This window comes from Cyanistes caeruleus, chromosome 21 (assembly GCF_971803275.1).
Source record: "Cyanistes caeruleus chromosome 21, bCyaCae1.hap1.1, whole genome shotgun sequence".
Classification (NCBI taxonomy): Eukaryota; Metazoa; Chordata; class Aves; order Passeriformes; family Paridae; genus Cyanistes; species Cyanistes caeruleus.
The window spans coordinates 7,417,744-7,445,694 of record NC_141721.1 but is presented as its reverse complement, the minus strand read 5'-3'; the positions used below and the strand labels follow the sequence as shown (position 1 = coordinate 7,445,694).

General features: G+C 42.0%; 3 protein-coding genes and 1 long non-coding RNA gene across 22 annotated transcripts in view; 1 reads left to right on the top strand and 3 right to left on the bottom strand.

Annotated features, from left to right (window-relative positions):
- Positions 1-3,881, bottom strand: part of BRIP1 (BRCA1 interacting DNA helicase 1) — a 94,062-nt gene extending 90,181 nt beyond the window's left edge. For 9 of the 16 annotated variants that reach the window (XR_015278618.1, XR_015278619.1, XR_015278617.1 and 6 more), the window contains exons 1-6: positions 3,665-3,881; positions 2,392-2,519; positions 1,687-1,798; positions 1,119-1,313; positions 731-858; positions 87-221 (exon numbers count right to left, since the gene is read on the bottom strand). Coding sequence is in view for 9 of the 16 variants with exons in the window: in XM_023939360.2 (XP_023795128.2) it covers positions 87-221; positions 731-858; positions 1,119-1,313; positions 1,687-1,798; positions 2,392-2,484 (663 nt within the window). In the remaining 7 variants the exon portion in view is untranslated. The other 7 variants (XR_015278614.1, XR_015278615.1, XR_015278616.1 and 4 more) reach the window with 3 other exon arrangements.
- A 438-nt stretch (positions 3,882-4,319) lies between these two features.
- On the bottom strand, positions 4,320-19,186 carry INTS2 (integrator complex subunit 2). Of its 4 annotated transcripts, none has more exons than XR_015278600.1 (24): positions 18,735-19,124; positions 18,139-18,277; positions 17,412-17,514; positions 17,128-17,241; positions 16,649-16,779; positions 16,389-16,562; positions 15,724-15,950; positions 15,065-15,190; positions 14,474-14,545; positions 14,258-14,372; positions 13,534-13,602; positions 13,248-13,382; positions 12,654-12,830; positions 12,309-12,417; positions 11,504-11,608; positions 10,901-11,065; positions 10,554-10,755; positions 9,917-10,042; positions 9,153-9,342; positions 7,974-8,861; positions 6,865-6,972; positions 6,145-6,250; positions 5,834-6,010; positions 4,320-5,616 (listed from the first exon to the last, which is right to left on the bottom strand). XR_015278600.1 is itself a non-coding variant. In XM_086860031.1 (24 exons), the coding sequence occupies exons 1-24, from the start codon at positions 19,025-19,027 to the stop codon at positions 5,447-5,449; spliced, it is 3,579 nt and encodes a 1,192-aa protein (XP_086716157.1). In that variant the 5' UTR covers positions 19,028-19,186; the 3' UTR covers positions 4,320-5,446. The 4 variants fall into 4 exon arrangements, 2 of the variants coding, with proteins under 2 accessions (XP_086716157.1, XP_086716158.1); XR_015278601.1 differs by having other exon boundaries at positions 15,724-15,914; XM_086860031.1 differs by having other exon boundaries at positions 7,974-8,219; positions 18,735-19,186.
- Positions 18,844-27,951, top strand: LOC147649636 (uncharacterized). Its single transcript, XR_015278613.1, has 2 exons — positions 18,844-20,069; positions 25,149-27,951. It is a non-coding gene; the product is annotated as an uncharacterized LOC147649636 (long non-coding RNA).
- MED13 (mediator complex subunit 13) overlaps positions 19,232-27,951 on the bottom strand; it is a 55,974-nt gene continuing 47,254 nt past the window's right edge. Inside the window, exons 22-30 of the mRNA XM_023939357.2 lie at positions 27,686-27,877; positions 27,342-27,565; positions 26,768-26,910; positions 26,487-26,645; positions 26,208-26,393; positions 25,880-26,028; positions 25,483-25,656; positions 24,330-24,430; positions 19,232-23,690 (exon numbers count right to left, since the gene is read on the bottom strand). Coding sequence (XP_023795125.2) covers positions 23,558-23,690; positions 24,330-24,430; positions 25,483-25,656; positions 25,880-26,028; positions 26,208-26,393; positions 26,487-26,645; positions 26,768-26,910; positions 27,342-27,565; positions 27,686-27,877 — 1,461 coding nt within the window. The 3' untranslated portion in view covers positions 19,232-23,557. The remainder of the gene's footprint in view (positions 23,691-24,329; positions 24,431-25,482; positions 25,657-25,879; positions 26,029-26,207; positions 26,394-26,486; positions 26,646-26,767; positions 26,911-27,341; positions 27,566-27,685; positions 27,878-27,951) is intronic.

Genomic DNA, 27,951 nt, shown 5'->3' with positions numbered 1-27,951 from the left:
TTTCATGCATAACCCCTTCACATAAAATATTGTTTAAAATGGTTCTTCAACACTCCTGATGTAAAAAATATTCCTGAATTACTCACTGTTTGGGGAGAAAAAGTAGTGGTTTTCAAGCTTTTTTCAGAGTGAACAGTCAGCTCTCCATTTTTTCTCTGATTATAAACTTCTAAAGCATCAACAAACTGGACTCCTTTTGCAAAGCAGTGACGTTTTCTAACCTGCTGGGGAAAGAAACAGTGTAAAAATGCACTGGGCAGAGGGATGTGCTCACACTGACAAGTCCTGGTTTTGTTTCACCTGAGCTTGTTTTAGTAACTGGGCATCAACAGTTTAATCAAATCTAAGCCACACAAAAGTCATCAGGGAAAGCTATAAAGTTTTAATTATAAAAGAATCTGTAGATAATAAAGAGCTTTTCTGCTTTGCTTTCCCACTGTTACAAAACTTACAGAAATTACAATACCATCAACTGGGAATAAATATATTTTGGGGCTATTACTTGTTTAATTGAGAAAGATTTTAGGACAGGGTATAATGAACAATTTAGTGCAACAAGGGATTCCTTTGTAACAAGTAACAACAAAAATGAACAAAACCCTGTCACTCTAATCTGTGACTGTGATATGACTCAGCTGTTTCCTACACCCTCCTCTGTAACATTAACTGGGATTTGAGAGTTTGCTTGAGCTACGCCCGGATTATTTCACTGCCCATAAACTCTGCTCACCTGCTGTTCTGTTTCTAAAGGACGAATCCTTTTCCTGTCTACTTGAAAATCATCGTTCTCACTGTCATGAAGGGATAACTTTTTTTTGGCAGACAGTTTTGAAGCCAGTGTTTCATTTTCCTTGCATTCTGTAATTAACAAAATAAAACGGATGTCCATTACTAGGGATGCATTAAATAAGGGCAACATTTTAAAATGTAGTTACTACAGAATAGTAACTGATAGAATTACTATAAAATATATGGTGTAGAAAACAGTGTTAGACATTTCTAGACACACTAACCACTGTACAGATTTCATGCAGGACAGAACCATGTCTGCTGTTATGGTAAAAAAAAGTCCTCGGCTTGAAAGCAGCAGAATTTTCGCTGCCTACAGATGAAGTTACCTGTGTTTGTCAGCGAGCTTCCAGGCTTTCTGGAAGTTCCTGTGTCAGGATAATTGGCAGAACAAGGAGCACTGTGAGTCACACTCATTGCAGCCTCGTTGCTCTTGGGCTGGGAGTGACACTTGCAGTGACATGGTAGGGAGGGCTCTGCTTTCCTGTCCTCCTTGTCACTCGATGAGGTTGGCACGGATTTTTCTGGGGGACAAAGTCATTTGTCTATCATTAAAAACCACTCCAGACACAAGAGCCAGAGGTGCACAACAGTGAAGATGAAAGTTCAGGTACCAGTCATAAGCTGTGGTCACCCTCTGAAGAACTGCAGTGCACAGAAAGGAAAACACCTCCCTCTTCCATCCACACAGCCACAACCCACAAGGATTTTCTTCCAAAGTTCCAACAGCCACTCCCTTATGAGATCTAAACCCAGCTTAGCACTATTGCTTTATGGGGGCATTAAGGCAAGGTGTCCAGTGGTGGACCCAGACCTGAAACCAAACGTTTAAAGGCTGATGAAAACCAATTAATTATTTTATCTTTTGTAATAAAAATTGTGCAGTGAGACACTTACCATACAAAGCCTGCTGCCATGATAATGCAGAACAAAGTAATGCCAAGCTTTTGCCACTTCCTGTGGGGCTCTCCAGCAAACAGTGCTGCCTGTTATTCAAGCCTTTAACAATCTTTAAGGAGAATAAAAGAAAAAGAATTAACAGAATACAAAGCAGATGTCTTTAGCTAATCTCAGCAATAACATCCTAATGTCCAGCTTGAACTTTCTCTGGCACCTCTTAAGGCTGTGCCCTCTTGTCCTGTCACTGGTTAAAACTTTTTAAAATTGTTTAAATATAAATGCAATCATTCATTTTGAAAAGTTCTCCAAAAAAACTGAAAACTTATTGAAATATTACTATACGTAATTATTCTGCTTAAACAACATGTCTTACTAAATCATTCCTGCCCCTAAAAACTTGAACATTTGTATACAACTGTTATTACAGCACACCTAGATAAATAACCACATACTTACACCACATGGAACTTGTTTCTTGACATAAATGCTCCCAAATCCAAAATGTACTTCACCATTCCCTAATCATGGTCCAGATGTTGCACAGCACAGAGAACACTGAGTGGTTACCATGAAATTCTCAAGCTACTGCAAGCTCTGAATTTCATGTGTCAGCTTTCTAAATGCTGACAGAGATTCTGGAATTCCAAATAGTGGAAAACACAAGCTCTTAGTCTGGCAGATGCCAGTACAAATTCTACTTACAGCATTCATCATAGCAAGCTGGGAGGGGTAAGCCTTGCAGGGGAAGAGGATCTTCACCCCCCCAATGGTATATTCTGCCCCATCAGAAGGCATTGCCAGTTTTTCTCCTGTTTACTTCAGGTTTAAAACTGCAATTGAAATACAGAATTAGTAATTCAATGCTAACAAACAAAGCCTGAAACAAATGTTAAGCTAGTAACAGCTCAGGATGTTAGCAGAACTGGAATATAGGAATTCATCCCACACATCATCATTTTAGACTTGGTCATCATTACAAGCAAGAGCAAGTTGCCACCAGCTAAAGAGTAACATCAGCAATTTAAATAAAAACACCATAAGCTGCACACACCAGTTCAGATTCCATTAGTCAGACTGCAGACAGAACCCAAATCCATGCAGGAAAAATATTTTAGAATATTAAGTAACTAAAACCAGCCAGTTTTTTAACTCTAGAGGTCCATCTTGAACTGCAAGATGTCATAAATTACAAACATACAGCAGCTTGTACATTTTATAACAACAAAAATAAAACTGGACAGTGACTTTAAAAATGAGGTATTTAAAAACATCTTCCACAAATAATGTGGTAATTAGGGGAAAAGGAGTATCACTCACTTTACTATTCTGTGATTATTACTTTGAATATCTCTGGATAACAAAAGACAATTTATTCGTGTTAAAAAGGTGAAGTTATTGAATTAAAAATATTGCAGAGGCATAACTGGCTTCAATATTTTTGAACAACACAGGGTGGGGTTTTTTTTCATCATAGTTTTTCAGCAGCGACAAAGACAGCAGCTTTAAACTAGCAGATTCCCCGGGATAAACTAACTCACTGACTTGTGTCCTCATCTGATTTTTAATAATTAAACATATATATCAAAAAAGCACCAATGCATGGCATGATTCAGCTTCACCATCGAGTTTCCCAATAGGAAAAAGCAATTCTAGAAAAAGAAGAGCCCTGACATGAGTTTACATCCAACCTCTCCTTCCAAAAGGAAAGGTCACCTCGCTCCAAGGCTTTTCCCCAACCCATTCTGGGAGAATGACTCGCTTTAAAGAGCACAACTCCGAACTAAGTTTGCCCCTGAGGAGGAGGGAGGGCCCGGGACACCGCACAGAACCTTCGCGGTGTGACCAGATCCACCAGGAGCGCACCGGGCGCTGCCCACAGTCACATCTCGACCCGGGCACAGCTGCTTTGCCTCCCGAGGGCAGGCGGCGCTCAGGAAGCAGTGATGCAGCCCCAACCCAGCCCACACAGCAGCACCTGGGGGTTAGCTTCCTTTGTGTGTTCGGCGAAGCGGAGGCGCCGGCAGCCGCTTCCCCCGCGCCCCTCACGGCCCCACCGCGGCCCCTCAGCGCCCTCCGTCCTTCCCGCCTCCGCCTCAGCCAATCAGCTGACAGGAAAGGGCCGCGAGCCGCCAATCAGCAAAGCGCACACTGGGATGCTCCCGCCTTATCGCTCTGCGCGCCGAGCCACTCACATTGCGCCTCGTTGGTTTCCGGGTTGCACGCGTTGCTAGGCAACCGCGCTTTTTGTGAACTACCTATTATTTTTGGCCTTTATCATTACTATTATGAACAATATCTTTATTATTATATTGGCTTTATATTTATTATGTTTTATAGTATTTTATAGATTGTCTTTATTACTTTTTATAATATTTTATAAGTATGGCATATTATTATTTGGCATTATTACAGTTATTATTGTTATCATTGTTGTTGTTATTGTTATTAATATTATCCTTGTTTTAAGCAGAGTACTGAGAAAACACCATGGAAAATTAATAGTTTTTGGAAAGTCAGTGTCTTTTCACTGCCACACACAGTTCCTGTCAGATGTCTGTGCCCCCAGGTGTTTCCCACAGGTGAAATTTGGGATGAACCTGGAAAACTTAAAAGCAAAACAGGCAACCCCCTTTGAACTTCAGTCATAATGTTGTTGGGTTTTTTTATTTAAATACCACTACAGCATATAAAATTACACTTAGAACTGAGGAGGAAAAAAATACATACATTTATTTACATAATTTACATAAAGATGACAAAAATACACTCAGTAGGCAGATGGTGATAAGGGGGTGTTACGGCAGGAATCCTGGAACACAAACCCACAGGGGTTTCCTACATTTCCATGAGGGAATTCCATCCTTATACAGGAAAGAACAACCAACTCCACGATGGAACAGAAAGGATTTGGCCTTGGAATTGCTTTGGCATGGCTGAAACCTGTTCCTCCTCTCCTTATTCCTCTGCCCAGTCACGCTCAGCATCCATTTCTTTTTTAATCTTATCCTGATGACAGCTCAAGATACCTCTGCTAAGAGTCTGTGACTCCTTCAAGTAATTTTCATCTTTTTTAAGTTAAAAATCACAAAACCATCTGAGCTGTATTCTTTAAAAATCCCATTTCTACCGTTCAATTTTACTAACAGTACTTTTTTTTTTTTTAAGAAACTTTTAGACCAGTTTCAAACTCTCAGTAAAGGCTGGTTGATCTTTAAGTTCCCGACCTCATGAACTGAATTTGAACCAATGGTTTAACACACCAATAAATGTTATAATTTTCTTAGAACTCATATGATGGTGCAAGATTTTGACATCACTTTTTCAAGTATTCCTTGGAGTACTTTATTCCAACTAGCTCTGCAAGGCTCTGGAACAGCAGCTCATTTACCTCAAGAAAAGCACTTCAATCTCAAAATTTTTCTCACCCATCATTTTGCTGTTTGCCCAACAATATAAATATTCACTTTTCAGTGTTATAAAACCCTTCCAGGTGTGTTGCTCTGTCACTTCAGGAGCTGAGCAATCCTGAAAATCACTGTTTCCCTGGAAATTATTTACTGATGTCTTCAGCCTCAGAAGTTCTCACTGGAACCAACAAAATCCCGTTGAAAGGATTTTCTTCTCTGCCATGACTGAATCAATGAATGAAAAATGTGGACTTTTCCTCCAGCTCCTCAGTCCACTTTCACAGGTTTTTCCAAATTTAGGCACCATTAAGAGAGGGAAAAGCTACAGGACAACTTCCCTGGAGTTTTTCCTAAATTCCACTGACACTCATGTTGATTATTTCAATGATGGTGTTTTCCACACACTGGCACAGCCGAACATCAGGGTCCAGGCTTGCAGTGTCCCTGGAACAGCTTTTGCTGGAGGAATCTTTACAGAGTCCTGAGAAATCATGTGGCTTCTCCTTCAGCTGCTGGAGACCTAGAAAATGAAGCAGGAGAAGCGAAGTACACCTCAGTAAGTATTGAGAATTGTTATTTTCCAGCCATAACACAAATATGGACGTTATGAGATTGCAAAACTGAGCCAGCACCATTCCATGCTTCACCACAGGTTATTTCTTGAGACACCACAACATTTCTGTCTCATTTCCCCGTGTCTGAAATCTTTGGGGTGCTTTCCAAGGCCCTTGACTTACGGGTGATGATGGGGTCGAAGTCTCGTGTCTGTGTAGCAACATCAGAGGCACAAACTTGTCCAATTTGGATCAGCAGGGACATGATGTCCTCATACAGGGGAGGAAAGGCTTGGCAGAAGGACACCAAGCAAGGCAGGGTGGGCATGAAAAACGTGTAACGTTTGGACTGGGTCAGAACTGCCAAGGAGGAGGAAATGGAGAAGTGAAAATAAAAATCAATCAAGAACTGTTGTTACTTTTACAATAGCAATTAGACAGAAAACTGCATTCTGACTAGAGAAATCATCCTAGCAGTGGATTTTGGGATTTACCTGTGAGCAGGGTCCCCATCACATTGATGGCCAAACGAGCCACGCTGAGGGATTTGGGCAGAGCATACTGGATACACAGGTAGGAGAGCAACTGAATGGCAAAGATCTGTCAAAATGAAAAAGCAATGAAGTTACAGGATGTTTTACATCTTCTATCCAAAGCTCTTCACCACACTTAATAGTAAGTAAATATTCTCTGTTTTATCATGAAGGAAATTGAAGCCAAAGAAGCCTTAACAATAATTATGATTATTTTTCTGCTGGTATTAAGAAAAATAACTCACACATATTTAACATTAATCAAGGTGTTTCAAAATCTCCCCCAGACACTATTGCTCCAATATTAATGATGAACAATAAAGCAACACACAATGTTCAATACAACCCTTGCAGAAGATACTCAGGTCTGATATATTCTAGTTTTAACCTTAGTTTCAACCTTTGTTGATCAGCAGTAACTTAATGCCAGAAAGGATTAATTAAGAGCAACCACAAAGCTGGTTTGATATAGAAACAGGGAATCTTTAGCTCAATAAATTCCAGTTGCCTTCAATACCAGGCCTTTACTGAAATGTAAAAGTGCTACAAATATGATCTGAATATCCCAGGCAAGTTAGAACAGGATGTTTTTAGTTTTTAGTGTTTTTATTCTCCCCCCCCCAGCCAATTTCATCAGGGTTAATACCACAGTGATTCCCCAGCCAGGTGACTGCAGAGTACCTGCTTTTCCAGTTCAGGCTGGGCAATGAGCTCAGGAATGAAATCCAGACAGATGTGCATGGATGGGATCCCAGCCACTGTCAGTGCCAGAAGTTCACATGGATAACCCTGTGGGATTAAGAAAACAGATGTGTCAATCTGTCACAGGCGTGTTTTAAAAATTCTGCTTCAACTAAGATTTTAAATTATACCTGTGCTAATGTTTTGTTTCAAAATGAATATATTTCTAACTCCCTTTTGTTCAGAGTTTGCAGCAGGCCTGTAATGCCAAGGCAACAAGAGGCAGGCTGGGTACAAACCCAAGGTTTGAATCAGTTCTTTATGCTCACTATTCAATGATTTATTTGCATGGAAGCTCTCCCTCTATTCTCCAAAGGAAAGCAGACTGCAGTGACCTTTTCCTTCTGTGTCTTTCCTGCGTTCCAAATTTCACCATCAGCCCCAACTTGCTCATTTCACAACTGCCCTGTAATGACTTTTTTATCACTTAATCAGTTCCAGGTCAAGGCAAATTAACTCTTTGTAAAGAGTCTGCCATCTGGCAAGGCACAATTTAATATGCATTAAAAACACATTTATATTATAAAAATTGCTGATCTTTCCCCTCATCTTTTTTTTTTGAAGGTGCTCAGCTGCTTTTTCAGAGCCAACCTTTCTCCTCCCACTCTAAAGAGATAAACTGTGCCCTAACAAAAAGGAAAGATAAGGAGATGTTTACATTTCAAACCAAATTAGTTTTGAATAATGGGAATATTAATTTAAAAAGATGGCCAGAAAAAAGTAACCCACAAAAGATGTGGAACAAGTAATTACAAGATGATTAGGGCAGTTTTCCTTGGCCCAGATGGACAAACTGAAAAGGGCAGAAGCACAAAGGAGGGGTTTTGTGATGAGGAACAGGCAGAGTTTGGGTGCTGCCTTCTCACTACAACCAGGAGACCAAGCACTGAAATTGAGAAGAAGTGTGAGCTTTACAAACTGGGGGAGATAGGAAGGAGAAGAGTGGGATGTTATCATTTCTGAGGAACATTCAGCAGCCCCTGACCACCCCCCTTGGCTCCTTCCCACCCTGACAAACCAAGCCAGAGCTCAAGCAGTGCAAAGCAGACCTGGAAGTGCACGAGTTTGACGATGTTGGGGTCAGCAATGTACATCTGGTGCAGCAGGCAGCAGATGAGGCACTGCACCTCCCGCAGGTTGCACAGCAAACTCTGCTCCTCCTCCTCTGCCTCAGCAGCCTGTGGGCTCGGGGGGCTCTGCACATCCCCCAGTAAATCCTCAGCACTGCTGCTCTGGCCTTTCTCTTCTTCTGTAGGCAAGCAGATCTCCAGAAGGATCTGCACAGCAGCACTGTCCTGGGGAGAAAAGCCACAAAAGATGCTTAAAAAACCCCCAAAACAAATAAAATACAAAGTAAGAACAATTTAAGAAATGGAAGAATGTAATATGATTAGGATTTCTACCTATACATTTTTTTAAGTACAGAATGAAAATTACTCAGCTCAAGAATCACAAATCCTGTAGAACATTTAAAAAACGTCAACACTTTATCTCAATCAAAATGCAAAGAAATAAAAAGGCTAAATCTAACAAAATATCATAATCACAGATGAAGAGTAAATTCAGTGCAATCTCACATTGCTCTGAAATAAATTATCAAGTGGTCCTTTAAAGCATCCAGAGCAGACAAAGTATGCACAGGGCTATGTAATTCACAGTATTTATCACCCTGCTCACTTAAATACAAATAACTCAAAAATCATATTAAAATGGGAACTTCCTATGTGACATCTTTCCAGACAGAGGGATGAAGAGATGCCCGTGGAACAGGATTACTCAAGAATTTCCATAATGTCAAGCTAAGGAAGTGAACCATCCTTCAGCCTCCCACTTTCCAGTGCTGGCTGCTTCTCTGAAACATCTTTCAGATGATCAGGCATGGGTCTGTCACATTTATTGATGTTTTGCTGCTCCAAATCCGACCACAGAAACAGCCTCTGGATCACAAAAGCATCAAAGCAAAAAGGGCTGGTGATCAGAACTCTTCTGTTTTGACAGAACAACCACTATCAAAGCAGTGAATCAGCACAATGCTTCAGACTAGAAAACAGAAAATATTTAACCAGCTGCATACAGAGGCAGTTTTATTTTCCCTGGTAACAGAAGTCAGGAAAAAAAAAAAAAAAAGATAATTTAAAAGGCCTTTATTTTTTAATTTTCTATTTCTGCATTTCTCTTTCATCATTGTTTTTCCTCACATCATGCAATATCCATTTCTTCCCTCTTACCTGAGCAGCAAGCAAAGCATTTTTTAACTCTTCCCTTGTAACTTCTGGGGCTTCTGGACCCATTGCATTGTTTTGGGATGGCCTAATGTCCTGCTCTGCTGTTTCCTTCAGGTGAGCATTAAGGTAAGCTTTGGAAGCAAGAAGATATCCATTCAACATGTGCAAAATGATATCCATCAGAGGAGGACTCCTGAGATGGGAACACAGTAAAACAAACACATTTCAGTAACATGAACAAACTAAAGGTATTCCCAAAGGCTGTAGCACCACAGCTCCTCCTCTGGCATCACTGACATCTGGAGGAACCAATTTCCAAGTACTGCAAGGACTCCCTTGGGAAATTAAGCAAATCTGCCTCTGCCACATCCATCAGCACCCACTGGCAGAAACTATTGCCCAAAAGGATGGATTAACCTACAGGCACAAGAGCTGGAAGGATGTTACAGCTAAACCTCACCCACCACCACGTGGCAGCAGCCATTTCCAACACGCTGCCAAGTCTGTTTACCACAAATTCACACGCCCACATCCAAAATGGATGAGCCATGTGCAAATCCCAAAGTTTTGAAAACACAGCTGGACAGGATGAAATACTGGAACAGCAGGACCAGCTCCACAGTCCTCAGACCGGGCTTACACAGATGCAACTGCCAAGCTCCTGTGATTAGTCTGAAAAGAAGTTTTGAAGTGCTGAAAGCTTTTGAAAGTGTTTTGTTGGACAGCTTTATGTTAAGCACTCACTGTGCAGCAGCACAGGCACTCACCTGTGAACTCTCTGATCACACCTCAGTACAATCAGAGGATCAATCATCAGATCATTCTGGGTGTATTTCTGCTGTCGCACTATTTTTGCTGAAGGCTGCAGGGCATTAACAGTCATCACCCACAACCTAAAATGAGAATATTTTATGATGGTTTTAACAGGAATTTTGTACAAGAAAAGGGGCTCCCCTAAGCATTTGGTCACTCAGCTGTATTTTTCTAGGCCTACCAAGTAGCAAAAACCCCATTTGCAGCCCTTGAAGTTAACCAAGGTGCAGTTAACTTACACTCCTTGGACTTACAGCAGTTTTCACTGCAATACAGTATCCACTTCATTAAAAAAGACATTTTTTTACCCAAGTGAGTTCCTGTTCCATCAGTAATTCATCACAAACAATGGACACTATAAAACCATACTCCTGTATTTTAAACTGAAGACTTCCTTTCCCCTGAGAACAAGAACCACCTTCCTTTTAAATGCAAAGGTTTAAAATGTCAACTAACTAAAAAAAATGCAGCTCCAACACATGCTATCCAGTCACAGCCTCTGATCTCCCACATGAAGGCATTGGGTAATTTTTAAAAGAAAAAGTGGCCTTGCACCTATGTGAACCAAGAAACCAAACAGTATTTTGATACCTTCTGGGCATGACAGTGTTCAGAACCATCCAGAGTTTATTGACAGCCTGCAGAATCCCCCGTGGGACTCCAGCTTCCAGCAAGAGATTCATGTTCGACGTCAACACTTCTGCATAGGGGATCAATTCTCCAGCTGAGAGAAGAGTCAGATGTTCCAGGATCTGCATCAGCTGGGTGTGATTTCCAGGCAGCATGGAAAAGGCTAAAACAGAAACAAGATCTTGGTAAAACTGGACTTCTGACATTTGAACCATTTTGGTTATATAAATGCAGTATAATCACACCCTTCCAAATCTACTATATTCCAGTCCATTTGGAAAGAATTTACTTGGAATGAAGTTCTTTACCTTCTTGGAGCTGTTTGGGAGAGTGGTTCTTGGCCATGTTGGTGAGGAGCATCCTCCTGAGCAGGGCATCAGTGCCGGTGATCTGCTCCTCGCAGATCCAGTCGTCCACGATGCACAGGTGGGGGTAGTTGGTGGCCAGGAGCCTCAGCAGGGCAGAGTGCAACCCTTGGGGACATCAGGGACATTGACAGCTCAGATTTGAGCAGCTGCATCTGTCATCTGAACACATCTGTGCCTTTTATTTCAACCCCTGAACTGAATTGCTGCCCAGCAGCTCAGTGAGGTGCACATTCACAGCCTGACACTCCATCAGAGTAAAAGTTACCCTTTGGAAAGTAACTCCTAAACTCAGCCTGGAATACTCAACATTTTCAGGTAATTCCTACACTAAAACCTGCCCTAGGGAGGTAAGACCCACTCTAAAAGGACCTGCTTTCCTCACACTTCCACTGTGACTCTCCAAACATCTCTGCAATCTCAGTAGCTACTCCTGACTTTAAAGGCATGAAAAAGGAAAGCAAGCTATGAAAAAGCAACAACCACTGAGCTGAGAACACTCAGCCCTTCACTTCATGCACTTTAGACCTTCAGACACGTTTTTACCTCCCAGTTCCTGCTGCAGCCCCTGTGCCTGCCGGATGAGGTACTTGATTGGAATCTGATCCATCAATGCTGAGGAGTAGGACTTGGGTTTTCTCTGCATTGCAGCTACAGAAAACAGGACAAGAAATCACACATAGGATTACAGCCAAAAAAAACTATTTCCCCAACTAGATCAATAAAGAAAATGTAAAGCACTTGTCTCCATATTATCCAGGTAAAATTGACAAAATATCAAATAACTGTAATTGATTTTATAATATTTCAAAGTAGGTAAAAAAAAGACTACAGAATACTGGAAGTTTTGCACCTTAAAAAGGGCTAATTAAAACACACACCATATACAAACACTGAATTTTCACTGAAGTTTAATTTAATCAATAAAATACACGGCAGTCTTTTAGAACTGATTTAAAGTCTTCATTTCAAAGGTAAAAATGGGATCATTAAGTATTACCAACTATAAAACTGCCAACTGAAAGAAAAATGTGTGCATGTCTGATGATACGTGAATAAATGAAGATCTTAAATAATTATGAAGTCTTTGTTAATTGTTACTGCATTCCTTAAACACTTATAAACATTTCTTGTAATTCAGCTTGGACCTCTTTTACTCTGTAAAACAAATTACTCCACTAGAGAGTTTTAGCAGGAGCTTTATGTCCTGAATCTCTACAGCAATGTTTTATTTCATCCAAACTTCTAAAAGTTTTATGCTCTGCTTGAATTTGACAGAAGCATGAATTTTTCCCCTCTTTGCACCTAATTTTTTAGTTCATCTGTTTCCTCCTGGTGGTCTCACATTTACCTAGAATCTTTGTGTTGGCCAGCAGTGCCTCTTCATAGGACAGGACGTAGTAGAGGACGAGCAGCTGTGTGGTGATGCTGAAGCGCTGGGTGGAACGAGTATTTTCTCCCTGCACATAAAACCACACAAGAAGGTCATGTTGCATTCATGACTCTTGGGAAGAAAAATTTGGATTTACCCACAAATATGATGAATGAGTAACAAGATTCACTTCAAAACACATGACTGCCAGTGTAGCAGGGGTTTAGAGGCAGTGAAAACAAAAAGTGAAGCAACATTACACAAATACAGAATCCTGAGCCATGTCCCCATGAAGAACAAGAAAGATCCAGACAAGATTATTACCCCAGAGAGTCCTTGGAAAACATTCAGGATCTCCTGTTCAGTGACAGGCTGGTTGGTGGCCTCTGGGTTGGATTTAGATGCAGGAGTGAGGATGGAGTTAATGTAGACATCAATAAGGGGAAGCAGCTGAGGGTGCAGCGGGGTGGTGGTTTCACAGAGCTGCCGATAGATCCAGTCCTACAAGAGAACATCCCAGGACACAAACAGCTGCCAGTCTGCTTTGTCTGCAAGCACAACCCCTTTCAATAAATGAGCCTTTGACTTTGGAAAGTGTAACATCAGTTCTGAACTGGTCATAAATTCGGTACCCTGAACCCTGATTCACAAATAGAACTTGTCTGGGCTGGGAAATCATTCTGACTACAATGAAGCACAGAAGGAGGAGAGAGACTTAAAATTTTTTACTTCATGAAGCTGTGCTCTCTGGATTGCAGAGTTAAAAATGGGCACCCTAACTTAAAACACTGTTCATTCTTAAATTACATGGTAGGGAGGTACAAGATTCATCAAGAATTCTGTTCCTATAAAGTCAACCAGCGTGCAAAACTTCATGAGCATTCAGAATTATGAACAGAAATAAAACAAAGGCAGTACCTTAATGGATACTTTGTGCTTGGTGAAGGAACGACTCTTTAAGAGCTGGTAAATGCAGTGAATAGGTAAAAAGCCAGTGATGTTGGCACTGAGGTTGCCTGTCACAGGCACACGAACAGCGTGGGCTGTAACCACCTGAAGAGACAATGAACAGAAAAACACCATTTAGCACAAGATGTCAAAGTCACAGAGCCACAGCCCTGACTGGCATCTCCTTATTTTTGGGGAGTACCCCAAAGGGAAAGGAAAGGGCAAAGAGGGAAAAAAATCCCTAGGCTGAAAATACCTGTTCAGTGAAAATCTCCTGTGTGAAGATTGTCTTCATTCTGCTGAGCGAGCTGGGCTTAATAACAATCTGAAATCCAGAAGAAAGTACTTAGAATTGCAAGTTCTATCTTTCTTATAAGTAAAGACTGCACATTTATTTTATAAACTGTTAACTTTTAGCCTTTTAAAAGTTGTCTGTTTTCCTGGTATCCCAGTCAATTCACATCTGTATCAAATGTCAAACAGAAATATTTTCCAATGTCACAAGTTCATCACCTTGTGTCTTCCTCATCCTAAAAACTCCATCCCCAGCTTTTACACATGGTGAGACAATGCTTCACAATAATGAATCATTGGCAAATCTCCTTTAGCAATTTACTGAAATTAATTTTTACATATATAGGTATTTCTTTTAACTATTTAAAATAAAAATTTTGCAGCTCAACTTGGAAACTACTTCAGTTAAGCCTTCTAAAAAGTTCATTTCTTGGAAATAATGATTTCAACAGGGCAGCACTTTTTGAAGATACTTTTATCATCACATTCCTCTGTATCAAGAGCTATTCACGTTTTCATGTTCTTACAGAGGAATTATTACTAATTTTTCAGGTTATGTTTATTTTAGGTATATTAGCAAAACCAAAGCTCTTTATATCAAAAGTAAACTAAATACCAAAGTATCAAAACCCAGGAAAAAAGCTGATTTTAACAGACAAATGTGCAGGAAATAGTTAAGGCTTTACCTTCATTCCCAAGGTGGAGCAGACCAAATCAATGATGGCACTGAGCTGGTTGCTGTGGAAATACATGGCCACCAAGAGGAGCATCTCTCCAAAGGAAGCAGACACACCAGAAATGCTGATGATAATAAAGAGGAAGAAATACAAGACATAAGTAAATAGGACATAAATAAATGTGAGATTACTGGAATCACTGAAAGAAATCCAGCCTGCTCTCACCTTTCAAAGTAGGCTTCTTCCTTTATCATCCAACTGAGCCACATCACCATGAGTTGCTCCTGCTCTGGAGTGCTGCACAAAGAAAATCCCTAATAGATCCTTTTCCCGGAAAACAAGTGCTACTTTTACCAGCACTTGCAGAGAAGCCAGTATATGAGGAATCTTACACCAGGAGACTTTTTGTCACTTTCATATTAGCATCCAACTGCTGATAAGCAGCGATATTTGGCACAAAGGTCAGTCCAACTGCCAGGCAGCTTCCTTTTTAGAACACACCCAACAGAAAGCTACACCCCTGAATTATCTGCACTGCTTTTAAGGATTTTAGCCATGAATTTGCTCCATGGAAAAGTGAACTAGTTAGGCCTACTACAATCTTCAAAAAAACACTCACACTAACTTCATACTAATGGTTACCTCTCAAAAGACTTGCTATAAAACAAGAGTGAAACATCCATTCACTTTGCAGAGTGAGACAAACTCCTTCCATCAACATATGGAGATATTATAAAGAATTAGGGGGAAAAAAACATTGCCTTAATGGTGCTACAACAGTCAGATCTTCCAGAGCTCCTCCTGTACTGAGAGTACCTGACCAGAGTGGAGAAGGCCAGGAGCATGCAGAAGGACAGGGACACAAAGCGGACACCGGCCGGGGTTGCGGGAGGGCGGCTCGTCATCAGCTGCAGGAGCTGCTCAGCTTCCTCATCCGTGGGCCTGAGCAGGACAGAGAACAAAACAAAACTGGGGATTTAACAGGGAAGAGATTTTCAGTCTCTCACAATGGTTAAAGATTGAGTTTTCCCTGTTATTCAATCTGTCAGGGTGGTAATTTTTTCTGAACTTAAAGACATAAAAATCTCTGTAAGATACAACAGTGAGAAAACTTCCCCAGGATATAGTCTTGCCTATTAGTACATACTACTTCAATTAAAACTAACAATGCATAAAGATGCTACATTAGCACTCTCTAAAAAGTGAAAGCAAAGGAATAGAAACTCAAAATCCATACAATGTATGCTGCTAGAACAGATAAAATAGCTGTTAACTCTACACACTGCTCCAACCATGTGGGTTTAGAGTTCTCTTAATGAGTCTCCAGAAGTGATTTTGCAGCAACAAAGAACTGAAATTGCTGAGTTCTGCCCCAAGTTTTGAGGACACAGAAGCATTAAGACAGAAGTGCCCAAAGCCCTCTGCTGAAATAGGCAGCCATGAACAAAACCCCAGAGCATGAGAAGGTTCCTTACTTGAGGCCAGCAATGCCCATGAGAGCACAGTAGAGCCTCAGCAAGGCGCTGGCCTTCACCACGTGCTCCTCCTTCAGCCCTGAGTACACGGACACGTTGGGCTCGGTGTCAGCGTCAGCCTCCTCCACAATGTGTGTGCTGCGCACCGTGGGCAGGATCCCCATGAGCTCCAGCAGCAGCTGCCTCCTCATCTGCCACAGCACAGAGCTGATGTTATCTCTTTTTCTCTGTGTAAGAGGATAAAAGATGAGAACAATGTCAAATTCAGCCCATTGAACAATGGATTATAAAAGAGTTTCCACGGCCAACAGTTTCCACTGTCTTTTTATTCAAGACAGTTTTCAGCTCCAAGCTTTAGCTAAGTCACCTAAGCAAGTCAAGATGCATCTTCCCACTGTGGACACTGAGGATGAACATATTTATCAGGCAGAACATACAGTTCCCTGGTTTCCACACCTAAAAGCCCCTCAGGGGAACAATCAAATACCTGATGCCTTTAGGGACATTATTTATAGATCTGAGAGCTCTGTAAGAGGAGTTTGCCTTGTAAAGACATGCAACAGGATTTATGTGCATTCAGACAAATCTGCAGCACAGGTCCAGAAGACTTACAGCAAACTAGAAGAATGTTTCTTTAAAAGCAGAATACTCAAAGGTTTTCCTACCTGTTGGCCATTTCGGATGAAAGTTCCAAACCATGTCCTAACCTTTGCATTTGTTCCAAGCAGCAAACCACTCACAAAACACACCAGGTCACTCACTCCATCATCTGAGGATTCATTCTTGGTGTGATCCAAGGTCAAAGCCACACCAAGACCTGGCAGGTGACATTCTTCCACCTGGATAAAACACTCAGGCTCAGTCATCTTTGCTGGGTTTGAAGCTTCAGGAAGGTTCTTAATGATGATTCTCATGACAGACTCACCACCATGCCCCGGACTCTCAGGGCTTGGGAAGGGTTCATCTTGCACAGGTGCCGAAGAGCTTCTGTTCTGCGCCGGCCTCCGACGCTCTCCTCATCCTGCCGCTCGCCGTTCTTAATCAAACCTCTGCAGACTAAAGAGCCAACAGCAGCTCTGAGGAAATGTGCCCTTCCCAATTTAAATTATCACAGATAATTCATCAGATGTCTCAGTGGAAAGGACAAGAACTGTTAGAAGGGATAGAGGAGGTTCTTAGCCCCAGCCATTCCCTGCCCAATCAGCCTTTGGAACAGTGACCTACAGATGAAAAGCCGTGACACACGCAGTGAGCCTGGCCTGCAATCAGACTGCAGAAAATGGGAATTAACATGCTCAGGTGGCAGCATCCAGCCATTCAAACCTGTGTAACTCGTGGTTTAGCCCAGAATTAACCACACTGCTAGAAATAATTTCAAAAGCTGGAGAAGAAGTTGTAACTCACCCTCGTTGAAACTGTCAGGGACATTGGCCACCAGAAGGCAAAGGAACCAGGCTCCATTCTTAACGTGCAGCAGAGCTTCGGCCACATCCACTATTGGCAACAGTGATGGCAGCTCTGGATGGATAGAGGGTGTCAAAAGTCACAATGTTTCACTAGGAAACAAACACCTTGTTTCCAAGAGATGCACAGCTTAGATTAATTCACATCTGTCACAACAGCTCCCAAAGTTGTTTTGTTACATTTGTGAGAGGTCAGAAAACACCATAAATACAGAAACATCACACCTGCTTGCAAAATGCAGAGAACATCTGCTGCCTCCTCCAGGTAAACAGGACTCTCGAAGAGCTCAGAAGATTTGAGGAAAAACTCACCATTTGATTCTGACACCTGCAAGAATCATCAGTGAACAGGTTTTATGAAGCAATTTGTCTAAATCTGCTTTAAATCCAGCACATTTAATAGATTAAAAACTGCCAAAGTCATAAAGCTATCAACACAGAACAAGCAGGAAAAGTTTGCAGAACAAGAAATATTTACTACTGGAAATACTTCAACACAGATGGTATCATTGCTTCTTTTTCAGAAAAAAGAAAAATAACCCACTGACGTGCTAAGTTTACACAAGGAAAATAAAATGTTTGGTGAGCAAGGAAGTGGGGGAAGAGAAATGTGATGGCTAAACCCACACTGCAATAGGAGCAAAGAATGGGATGGAGAAAAGTCATCATTTCCAAATTACTTCTGCACTGATAGACCACCAAATCACATTATGTTTGACTACAGCATATTATAGAGTCTCTATAACATCAGCAAAGACTTCCTTTACAAAGTCACAAAGAGTTTAAGCATAAGCCTCTGTTCAATCAGACTGAGACTTTGAAAGTTGATAAAGCAGGTAAGGACTGGAGAAGAGTGCTCACACCACCAGCACCACCAGAAACAGAACCAGTGCATCAGCCAGTCCAGAGGGCAACCTAAAACTCACAAATATCCACCTATGGGGAAGTTCACCTTGTTCATAATGGCCAGTAACTCGCTCAGCACCAGCCGGAGCCGCCGAGGAGAGTCACTGTGCTCGAACTCCAGCGTCAGCCCGTGCTGCAGCTGTGACACCAGGATGCTTTCTCCACTGCCACCTCCCAGCTTGTGCCTGGCACACAATTCAAAACAAGTATTAAACGTTTCTGCAAACACCGAAATGCTTCCGGTTAAAGGAAGGCAGCAGATCTCTAGGGATCTCTTCTATCCCGTCAAAGACCTGTAAAGACTTTAATTGCAGTACAAGAAAACATTATCAAAATTTCAAATGTTTCTATTCCCCATAAGCACAGTCAGGAAAGCGCATCCACCTGAGCTGTCCCTTCACCCCACAGAGCCATCCCAGCCCCTCCCTGCGGAGCAGCTCCCCCAGTACATCCCACACCCTCCGATGAGCACGGCGGGGGAACAGATCCCCAGGACACACAGCTAAACCTCAGGGCTTTCCTGGGAGATTATCAAGGGACAAGAATAGCCGGGTCCGTCCGGCGCTTAAACAGCTGCTACAAAAGGAACAGCTGGAAAAGCCACACAGCGCTTCCGCCACACATCTGCGTTCTCCGCATTACCGGAGCTGCTGCTCCTTGCTGGCGTCCTGCTCTAGCGCGTGGAAGTCCACGGACAGCAGCGCCACGATGGAGTTGACCGCCTCGACCCCCGAGAGCAGCCGCAGGATCAGCTTCTTGTCCTGCGCCCAGCTCTGGCTCTGGTCGGCGGGCGCGCACAGCGCCATGCGCACGAGGCAGGGCAGCAGCAGCCGCAGCTCGGGGTCGCTCAGCGCGGCCAGGCGCACCACGTCCACCTTCTGCATCGCCTCGAAGGCGTAGGGGCTGACGAACTGCAGCGCCGAGCACTCGGACATGGCGGCGGCAGCGCGTCCCTCACGGCCCCCGAGCCCACCCGCCGCCGCCGCCGCCACTACCGGGGGAAGCGGGAAGTGACGTCACGGCGGGAGGGCCGAGGGGCAGGAAAGGCTGAGGGATGGAAAGAGGCGGGAAAAGCTGAGGGGGCGGGAAAGGCTGAGGGGCACCGCCCGCCCCGCCCCCTCAATAAACCCACAGCACAATCAAGGCTTCATGAATAATTTATTCCATTTGAATTTTTTTTTTTTTAAAAAGTATAAACTTTTTTTTTTCTTCATTTCCTCGATCACAATTTGTACAACTCAGTGTTTATGGCATTCAGCAGAAATAGTGTTTGTTCCTTAAATCGCTTTTTGTTTCTGTGTTTTGTCACGATAAATACAATTGTGGCTCGGCTGAGGGCACATGGCAGCGGTTGTGCGAGGCTCCCCGACACATCCAGCCGTGCCAAAGGGGTGTGGGAGCTCCCTGACGTGTCCAGCCATGCCAGAGTGGCGTTGAAGCAGCTCCTGGACCTGTCCAGCAGTGCCAGAGAGGCGTTGGAGCAGCTCCTTGGTGTGTCCAGCTGGGCTGTTGGAATGGCTTCCCAGTGCGTGCAGCCCTGCAGGACGGGCGGTAGAGCAGCTCCCCGCTGTGCCAAGCCATGGCGGAGGGGCATTGGAGCGGCTCCCTGATGTGTCCAGCTGTGCCGGAGGGACGTTGGAGCAGCTCCCCGGTGTGCCAAGCCATGGCGGAGGGGCATTGGAGTGGCTCCCTGATGTGTCCAGCCGTGCCAGAGGGGCGTTGGAGCAGCTCTCCGGTGTGTCCAGCCGTGCCAGAGAGGCATTGGAGCAGCTCCCCGGTGTCTCCAGCCGTGCCAGAGGGACATTGGAGCAGCTCCTCGGTGTGTCCAGCCGTGCCAGAGGGGTGCCATGGTCAGTGACGAGACCGCAGGCTGCCGCATCCCAAGCCAGCGCTCAGCAAGGTCCTCATATCCAGTTGACTTGGAAAAACCTAAAGCTTGATGAGTAGCATCCTGAAAAAGTGACCCTGAGGATTGTGGTAGGTCCCAAATCCAGTTTTACTGTAAATTAAGCTTTACTCCACTGAAAATAAAAAAGTACACCCACAAATAATAATAAAAAAACCCCTTTGTGTATGAAGCATAGTCCTGGGCCCTTAAAAAAAAAAACAAGAAAAAAAAAACAAGAGAAAAAACAAAACCACCTTCCCAGCTGGAGGTTGTGAGACAATAACGTTGTACAATGTCACCCCATTAATGAATTCTCCAAAGAAACACAGATCAAAACAAGGCTGATGCAGCATTACTATCCAAACAGACTGATATGTGGTGCCATACTGTTGTGCAGCAAATTATATGGTGCAATAGCATTTTTTTAAAATGTTTTACTCTTATTCTTGAAAGCTTTAAAATAATGCGACATAATATTTTGATATTACAGTATTAACAAATAGTGCTTGATTAAAGACATCGGCAAGTCTTCATAGCAACACACAAAGTTAAAATTACCATCAGAGGTAAATATAGAAATACAATAATCTGCGCCATAACTGACAGCTAAGTAAGAACATAGCTGAGGATTTAAATATAAATCCATTTATCTTTAATTATTTCAGAGAATGTTAGAAAGATCTAAATGTTACAGCTACTTTTAAAATGTGAGGGTTGCTACAAGTACAGCTGGTGGCCTTTCTGATCTTACCAACAGGGTTTTCAGAAACCTAATTCAAACAGTAGTGTCAAAGGTGACAAAAGGGCTTAAATGCAGTAATATCTGGGTTAAAATATGTATTTTTAATTGGAATGGAAGGATCTCAGCTTCTTATTTCATTGGAAGAGATAAACCTTCACAACTACCACTGACAGAAATATATTGTCTTGCAAGGCCATTTTGAAAAGCTGTAGCTGAATTTTTCAACTATTTAAGCTTGTACTTGCTAAACAACCTCGACTTATTGGATTGTGACAATTTCATTTATAAACCAGCTATTATGTGCACTTAAAATAGTTAAATGAAAGTAGCTAACAAAAAAAGTATGCCCAATATAGTAGCTGGCTCCGTGGTGCTGGCAGGTTTGATATGTACATTGCCAGCTGTGACTATCACTCCAGAAATGGCCCTTCTAATCTTTTATAGTGGTTATAATATTATAATTTACTTTAATTGCATTTGATGGGGGTGAGGAGTGGGAAACTGGCAGCTTTCACAGTAGGAATTTCACAGGGAAGGCTGGTCCAGGTAACAGAATACAGTTACACCAACATTCAGGCAGCTGATTCACTTACCTTTAGGAATACAAGTCAGAATGAACACAAAACAAAGCCACACCAAAACCCAGCCCTTGGAACTTGCTTAACTGAGCCAGGGTTAGAAATGACCACTTAGTGACAAAGCTCAAAGGAAAAAAAAAGGACATACACTTTGAAAATTCCAGTTTTAGGAGCACTTTTCCACTTCAAAAATGCCAACCAAATGAGAAAAACCTTCTGTAAGACAATAATGTGCCATTTAATCTGTGGTGCATTACCAAGATAAAGTCATGGACAGACCCAGTTTTTAACTCTATTTATCAAAATATGCTAACTTCTGATTGCACTCATGTTGTTCTGAAGAAATGACTGAAAATTCTCATCACCAATTGTACAACTTCTTTATACAAAACCAAAAAAAAGTCGCTAATATTGTATGTACACGATTCAGTGAGACTGTTCATACGAAAAAAATCACCTCAGGCAGGTCTTTTGCATTTACGAAACGAGATTTTCATGAGCACAGTAAGTTTGGTAAATGCAAGCAAATTCTTCCTTGTAGAGGGTTAACAGCAGGTGCACAATTGGATCTTAAAACTTGCTCCTTTACAGGTTTAAACCAGCGAGACAATATTAAGACCCAGGACTTGGGTTATCGTGACAGGCTCCCGGGAGCGCTGCAGGAGTTCAGTTTTTCATCTGGCAGTCAGATAAGGAACCCAGAAAAAGCATCTGCAGCTGCTCTTCAGCACCCGTAGGGGCTATTTTAGAGCAGCACCAGACATTTGGCATGTGCTAGGAAAAAGGAAGGAAACTATTGAGAAAAAATGGTGGCTGCAGATAGAGGGAGACGTTTAAGAAAGCTTTGTGGTTTATCAGTCCCTTTCCTGGGGAGGGCAAAGCCTCCTTGGCACATGCCCCAGCCAGAGCCTGAAAATGGGATATGGGGAAGGCCATACACTGATACTTGGGACCTCCACCACAGTGCCAAAAATACATGGAAAAGGAAAATGTTCAGGGTTTCGTGCTGTTTTTTTTACTAGTGGATAAAATCTGAATACCAGAATTCACTGAGAATCTATATACACCACATTTTAGTTAAACACACACCAATCTTAAAGTCAAGATTGACTATTTTTGCATTTGTAAAATGGCTAGAGCTGGGCTAAATTTCAGTCTGGCAGGAGACTTTGGATAAGTTTTCTGTGTGTTCTGCCTCAGATTCGCATTTTATCACAAAAGTGGAAGCAAACAATGCAGTGAGCACAGTGCCAAGAATATCCAAGGAGCAACAATACACAAGAGATATTCTTGTGATATTAAAACTTGTGTCCTGGAAGTGGATCTGAGAATCTAGCCACAGCCCTGAACCATAACACAAACTTCAATTGAAGAGTTTATTCATGTTATTCTCACTACAAGTTAAACCACCTACGATATCACTTATATATTGCCATTGTTACTCTGTAAAGGTGTGATATAAAATGCTGTAAGACCCGGTACCTTTTCAATTTATATAAACACAGTGAACTTCATTACTGTACATGTACTCTGCAACTACAGCTTAGCTGTAAATCCCCCACACACAATGGTATGGACATTAACCCCTCTATCCCCATTAAACTGTACATCAAGACAATACAAATTTACTGTCCCCACCCACCCCTTACAAAAAAATAATACTCTAAAAGCAACCTACTGCAACTTTTAATTAAGACGATTACATATATTTTAGACCAATTGCTTTAAAGCAAGAAGGCAGTATAAACCTTCTAGGAAAATTTTTATAAAAGAGGTTAAGAAATATAAGACAATTTATACATTTAAAAACTTACAATAAATAAGAGATGCAGGCATTTTTGAATACTAAGTACTATAATCCAATACAAGAACATCTTGATGTTCTGAAGCCATAGGTTGAAACTTAATTGTTCCTCATGTTTCTTCTCATCTCCATGCTTTTAAAATTCATTAACCATGACTGGGTACTATGGCTCATTACTCTTCACAAATACTGTGGCTGGGGAAAAATGGTTAATTTTGCTACTAAAAATGTTATAATACACTTTCTGATCATCATTCTGAAGCGTCCCCCATAGTCAGTGACTCAAAGACAGCCGGGCGATGGGTGCCCCTCTCACAAGTCGAAACAATATTTGCTGGAAGTAACAAGATTCATACCCCATCACAAACAACTTGCACTGAGAAGAATTATAACTTAGTCCTGCAGTGAAATATCCCTTTTCCTCATTTTTGTCTTGCAAAATTCAGATGAAGATCACAGCATATTCATGATAAAGTTATACAACTGATTCAGCACCACAAAATGAATTGGGAGACATGACCGTCTGTCCTGGGTTGCAGGATCACAGGTTAGCCAGGAGAGTGCATTGTACTGTTCCAGAACAAACCTGAAAAACAAACAGCCTTCTGTCAGATCAACACACTTCCTCACCAGGATTTTACAGCCCTAATTTACTACAATCCACCTTCTTTGGCATCAGAAACATAAAATAGGTTTGCCAACATTGAGAAATAACATGTCTTAAAGATTATTACAGCAGTTCAGAGCTAAACTTGCTTTTGCTGGAAACATATCATTGTAATTGCCTATTCTTAATTCATACCAAGAGGTTCACATTAAAAAAAAACAGAAAAGGAAAAATAATCTGATGTTTTCTCAATTAGTGTCCCATGTTTACACAGGTCTGGGCTTCTGTCCTTCAGCACTTCAGATTTTCCACAAGACTGCTGTGCAATATTCTGTCTCAACTATTTCTGTATTTCCTGCTAGACCTCAAACTTTCTTCTAGTTTGAGGAATTCATTGTTTTTCAAACATTTTCAAAGTTAAAGAAGGGCTTAGAGATGTTTGGTTTTAATTTCACTGTTCCATGACAATCACTTAAAGCACAGCAATTTATCTCCACTAAGGATATCAGATGTGCAAAGAACAAAAACCAACAGCACGAAAACCAAACATGCAGTTTCACTGCAGCAGCATTAAAAACTAAACGCACAGTATTTTTGCAATTGATCAATGACAAATACCTGAGCACATCAGAAGTTTGATTAGAATCAAGTGGATGGGAGTGTTTACTGTGGAGTAGCTCGTCTGATTGCACTGAAGGCACATGGAGGTGCAAAGAGGCCTGAGGAAGGAAGAAGGAAGCCAGAAGTTACTGCCTGATCAACTACACCATATTTCCTTCCCCCACATTGTTATAGCTTGCAGTCACCTTCTCTAACACACAAGCCAAAACAAATCTTATCCTTAGGTCATCAACAAGTTCAGGGCTTATCAGAATATTTATATTCTCTCACACAGATCTCTGCTAAAAGCACAGTGCTAGTAGTGAAATACATATTAGGGGGTTTTTTAAATCCCTTTTCTACATTAAGTGATTATTAAAAAAAACTCAAGTGGCCCAGGATGTCTAATAAAACTTGGAAATTCAGTTGCTTTCTATAGGCCCGGTCTATTTATATTTCATATATAGAACTGCTTAGCGTAAATAATAAATCCTCTCTTCAAAATAATATCCTATACAAAGCCACAGCTGAGCTTAGGCCAAGAGGAACTGCTAATCCAGACACAAACTAGGCTGCAGAAGATATATCTGAATCATTAGAAAACAAATCACAGTATTAGAGATGCTGATTTGTTAATACAGAAAGTTTCTCTGTATACCAATGTATGGCCTTAAATATGCCAAGTGTGTCTTGATTGTGTCATAAGGAGATAAGGGGCTCAGACAGCACCCAGACTGATGATACAATGGCTATAACTTGGCAAAGCCAACATGGGAAAAACAGCTTTTATGCTTTGTGCAATACAGAAAGAGATTAATTTTTCCTTATTTTACCCAGGGCAGCTGAGTTATTATGCTGTACTTATGTACCTCCCTGTCTACCACCAGTCCCCACAGGAGTCCAGCCTTAGCCTGAGCTCTGTCCAGGAACTCAACCTGTTCTTACAAAATCCTGGAGCATGAAGCCAAGAAAAGAAAGAGTCCAGACCACCAGGAAGGAACCATGAGCAAGTCAGAACCTTCAAAACAAACAAATCTCAAAAACTGAACACCTGACCTCTCCCGAAGCAAAAGCAGAGCTATCCCCAGAGACATGCACTGACTTTGGTTTAAGCAGAACAGTTTTCACCCCCAGATCCCTCAGGCTGCACAAGTCTCTGCCAGGACAGTACCTTAAGAAACAAGGGACACTGATTTTGTGCTTGAGGACACGCTGACCAAAACCAGTCAGGCAATGGACCTGCTTTGGCAGTTGACACAAAATAACCGAGGGCCAGTGGCTGCTGCAGTATATTTGTTACTTCATCATGAGATTCTGTGGAAAGCAATCGATCTGTGCCTTGACCCTGGAACACAACAGGCAATGGTTTTGGATTAGGAGAGCACAAATTTAATAGAAATTATCTGTAGCTTCTGAAACACAAAGCATTTTGAAATATCCAAGCACGACATGACAATTCAATATCCAGGTGGATCTAAAACCTTTCATTCCGCAAAAAGGAAATGAACAGATGGAGAAAAACCAGACAAAACACACACACACAAAACCGTATTTACTCCAATAGTTACCTTGCCCATATCACCTCCATGGGGGTAGTGGGACCCTGGAGAATGCACAGGGGATCCACCAGGAGATGCAGGAAGAATATTTATAATATCAGGATCAAGATCATCTCCAGTGTCTAACAAGTCAAAGATTCCCATTCCATCTGCTCCATCTTGAAAAAGAACAAGACCAGTGAATTCCTACAATTTCACCATGTGCAGGATATGACAATACATTCAGAAATGAAGTGATTTTCAATGGAAATGGTTGCTTAGAATGAGCAGTTTATTCTTATGATAGGGGGAGTGATGAGCAGTTTTTAGAAGGCAAGAACAAATCCCAAGTACAAACCATTGTTTGTGTTAAAGGCCAGGTCCAGGTTCTCAGTGGTGTAAGTGGATGATGCCACTTGCACGGATGCAGAGGTGGGGAACACCAGGATGTGAGTGCAGGACGTGTCCTGGGGCGTGTTCAGCTGAGACGTTTGCATGTTCAGAGTGGTGCTGCGCCCGAACACGGAGCCGGTGGACACAGAATCTTTGGGAGAGAAATCAAGCGGTTCCTTAGTTTTGCAAAGCCTGAACTGTTAGTTCTCATGCCAAAAAGAGAGAGAGAGAGTTTCCCAAATACCTGGCATAATAATGAAGGATCCCTGGGGTTCCATGGCCACCAAGCAAGCACTGAGAATGCTGGGGGAGTCTGCAGCAGAGATCCCACACATCCTGCACATGTCCTTCAGCCTCTTGCTCAGCGACTGCAGGTTCCGGCGGCTCAGCAAACAGCTCCAGTCTGAGGAAGGAAATCTCATTGGTGAGGTTTTCTTCCAGAAACATGGATGGACACATTTGATATTACTGAAAAATTAAAGCTTCAAATCAAGCTTTAGACTCTTAAAAAAATGCTGCTGTTACCTTTTAATTCCCCATGTCCTATTCTTCCTAAGCGGCCTATGACAACTCTCCACGGCAAAGAGCTCATCTGCACAAGCCCCAAGCACCATTCCCACAGTTTCTGGAGACCAAGTCTGCGGGCAGAACCCTTTTTCCTGCGAGCTCTAGAAGTAAGAAAGAAGGCAAAACAAAGCTAAAACCCATCTGCAACAAGTTTTCAACGCCACATTTAGAACTGTTTTGTATTAACCAAGAGCATTGGTATTGCGGTCCATCAGCTGCAGCTTCAGGGGTTTGGGTTTTTTAAATTAATCACATTCTTAAAACTGACATTAACAGCCCGTAAGTGAGATGGGGAAGTATGAACACACACATTAACATTCAAGAATCCCATGAAACTAAACTATGCTCTTCTAGAAATTTAACTCAAAACAGTATGCACATAATAGGGAAACTATTCATCTGCTTTAGCCACTTTTGCACCACAGCAAGTCTACAAAAGTCAGTTATTCTTACAGCACCAAACCCACTGCAATTCTACAGGGGAATGAAAGAAAATATACTTGGTAAAAATGAGTTGAAGTTTGGTTCTTACCTGTTTGGTACATCAATATTAATTATGCAAGTTTCTAACTGCTCTCCATAGAGGTCTGTACAGGATGCAAGCAGCCACCTCTGGTCATGAGATAAACAGTAGCCCACAAAAAGCACATTATACTTCTGGCCAGCTTCTCCAAAGGTTTCTCCCAGCTCTGTTTGCTTGTCCTTTACAGGAGCCAGTATAAAAGGAGGGGTGTAGAGTCGAATACACTCAGGTCTCTAGAAAGATGACAGAACAGACAATGAAAGAAATTATTCCTAATACAAAAGATGGTTAGTTGATAAGCAGGGACTTTCCTCTGATCTGGATAATTCCACAATCTCATTAACAATACTCACATCAGGACTCCTAAGAGCAGTTTCCATGGCTAAACCTGGGCCAAAGCCAGTTAAGGTTTTCACGTTGGTGGAAGTTGGGAGAGGTCTCCGACACTGAGTGAAAGCTGAAAATGCCAAAGATTTTAAATGCTGAGTGTAAATCTGCCGGTCCTCGTGTTTCACAGGCTGGAGCAGGTACTGACATGGGACAATCTAGAACAGAAGAGAGGAGAAAAAAAAAAAAAAAATCATTGTTTTATCAATAGATTAAATGGCTTCTGACACAG

Coding starts and splice junctions, on each gene's coding strand:
- INTS2 (XM_086860031.1), bottom strand. CDS start 19,027: ATGTCCGAGTGCTCGGCGCTGCAGTTCGTCAGCCCCTACGCCTTCGAG. Junction 15,191..15,723: donor ATGGGCATTGCTGGCCTCAA/GTAAGGAACCTT, acceptor TGTCCTGCTCAG/GCCCACGGATGAGGAAGCTG. Junction 6,973..7,973: donor TCAAACTCGTGCACTTCCAG/GTCTGCTTTGCA, acceptor TTAATCCCACAG/GGTTATCCATGTGAACTTCT.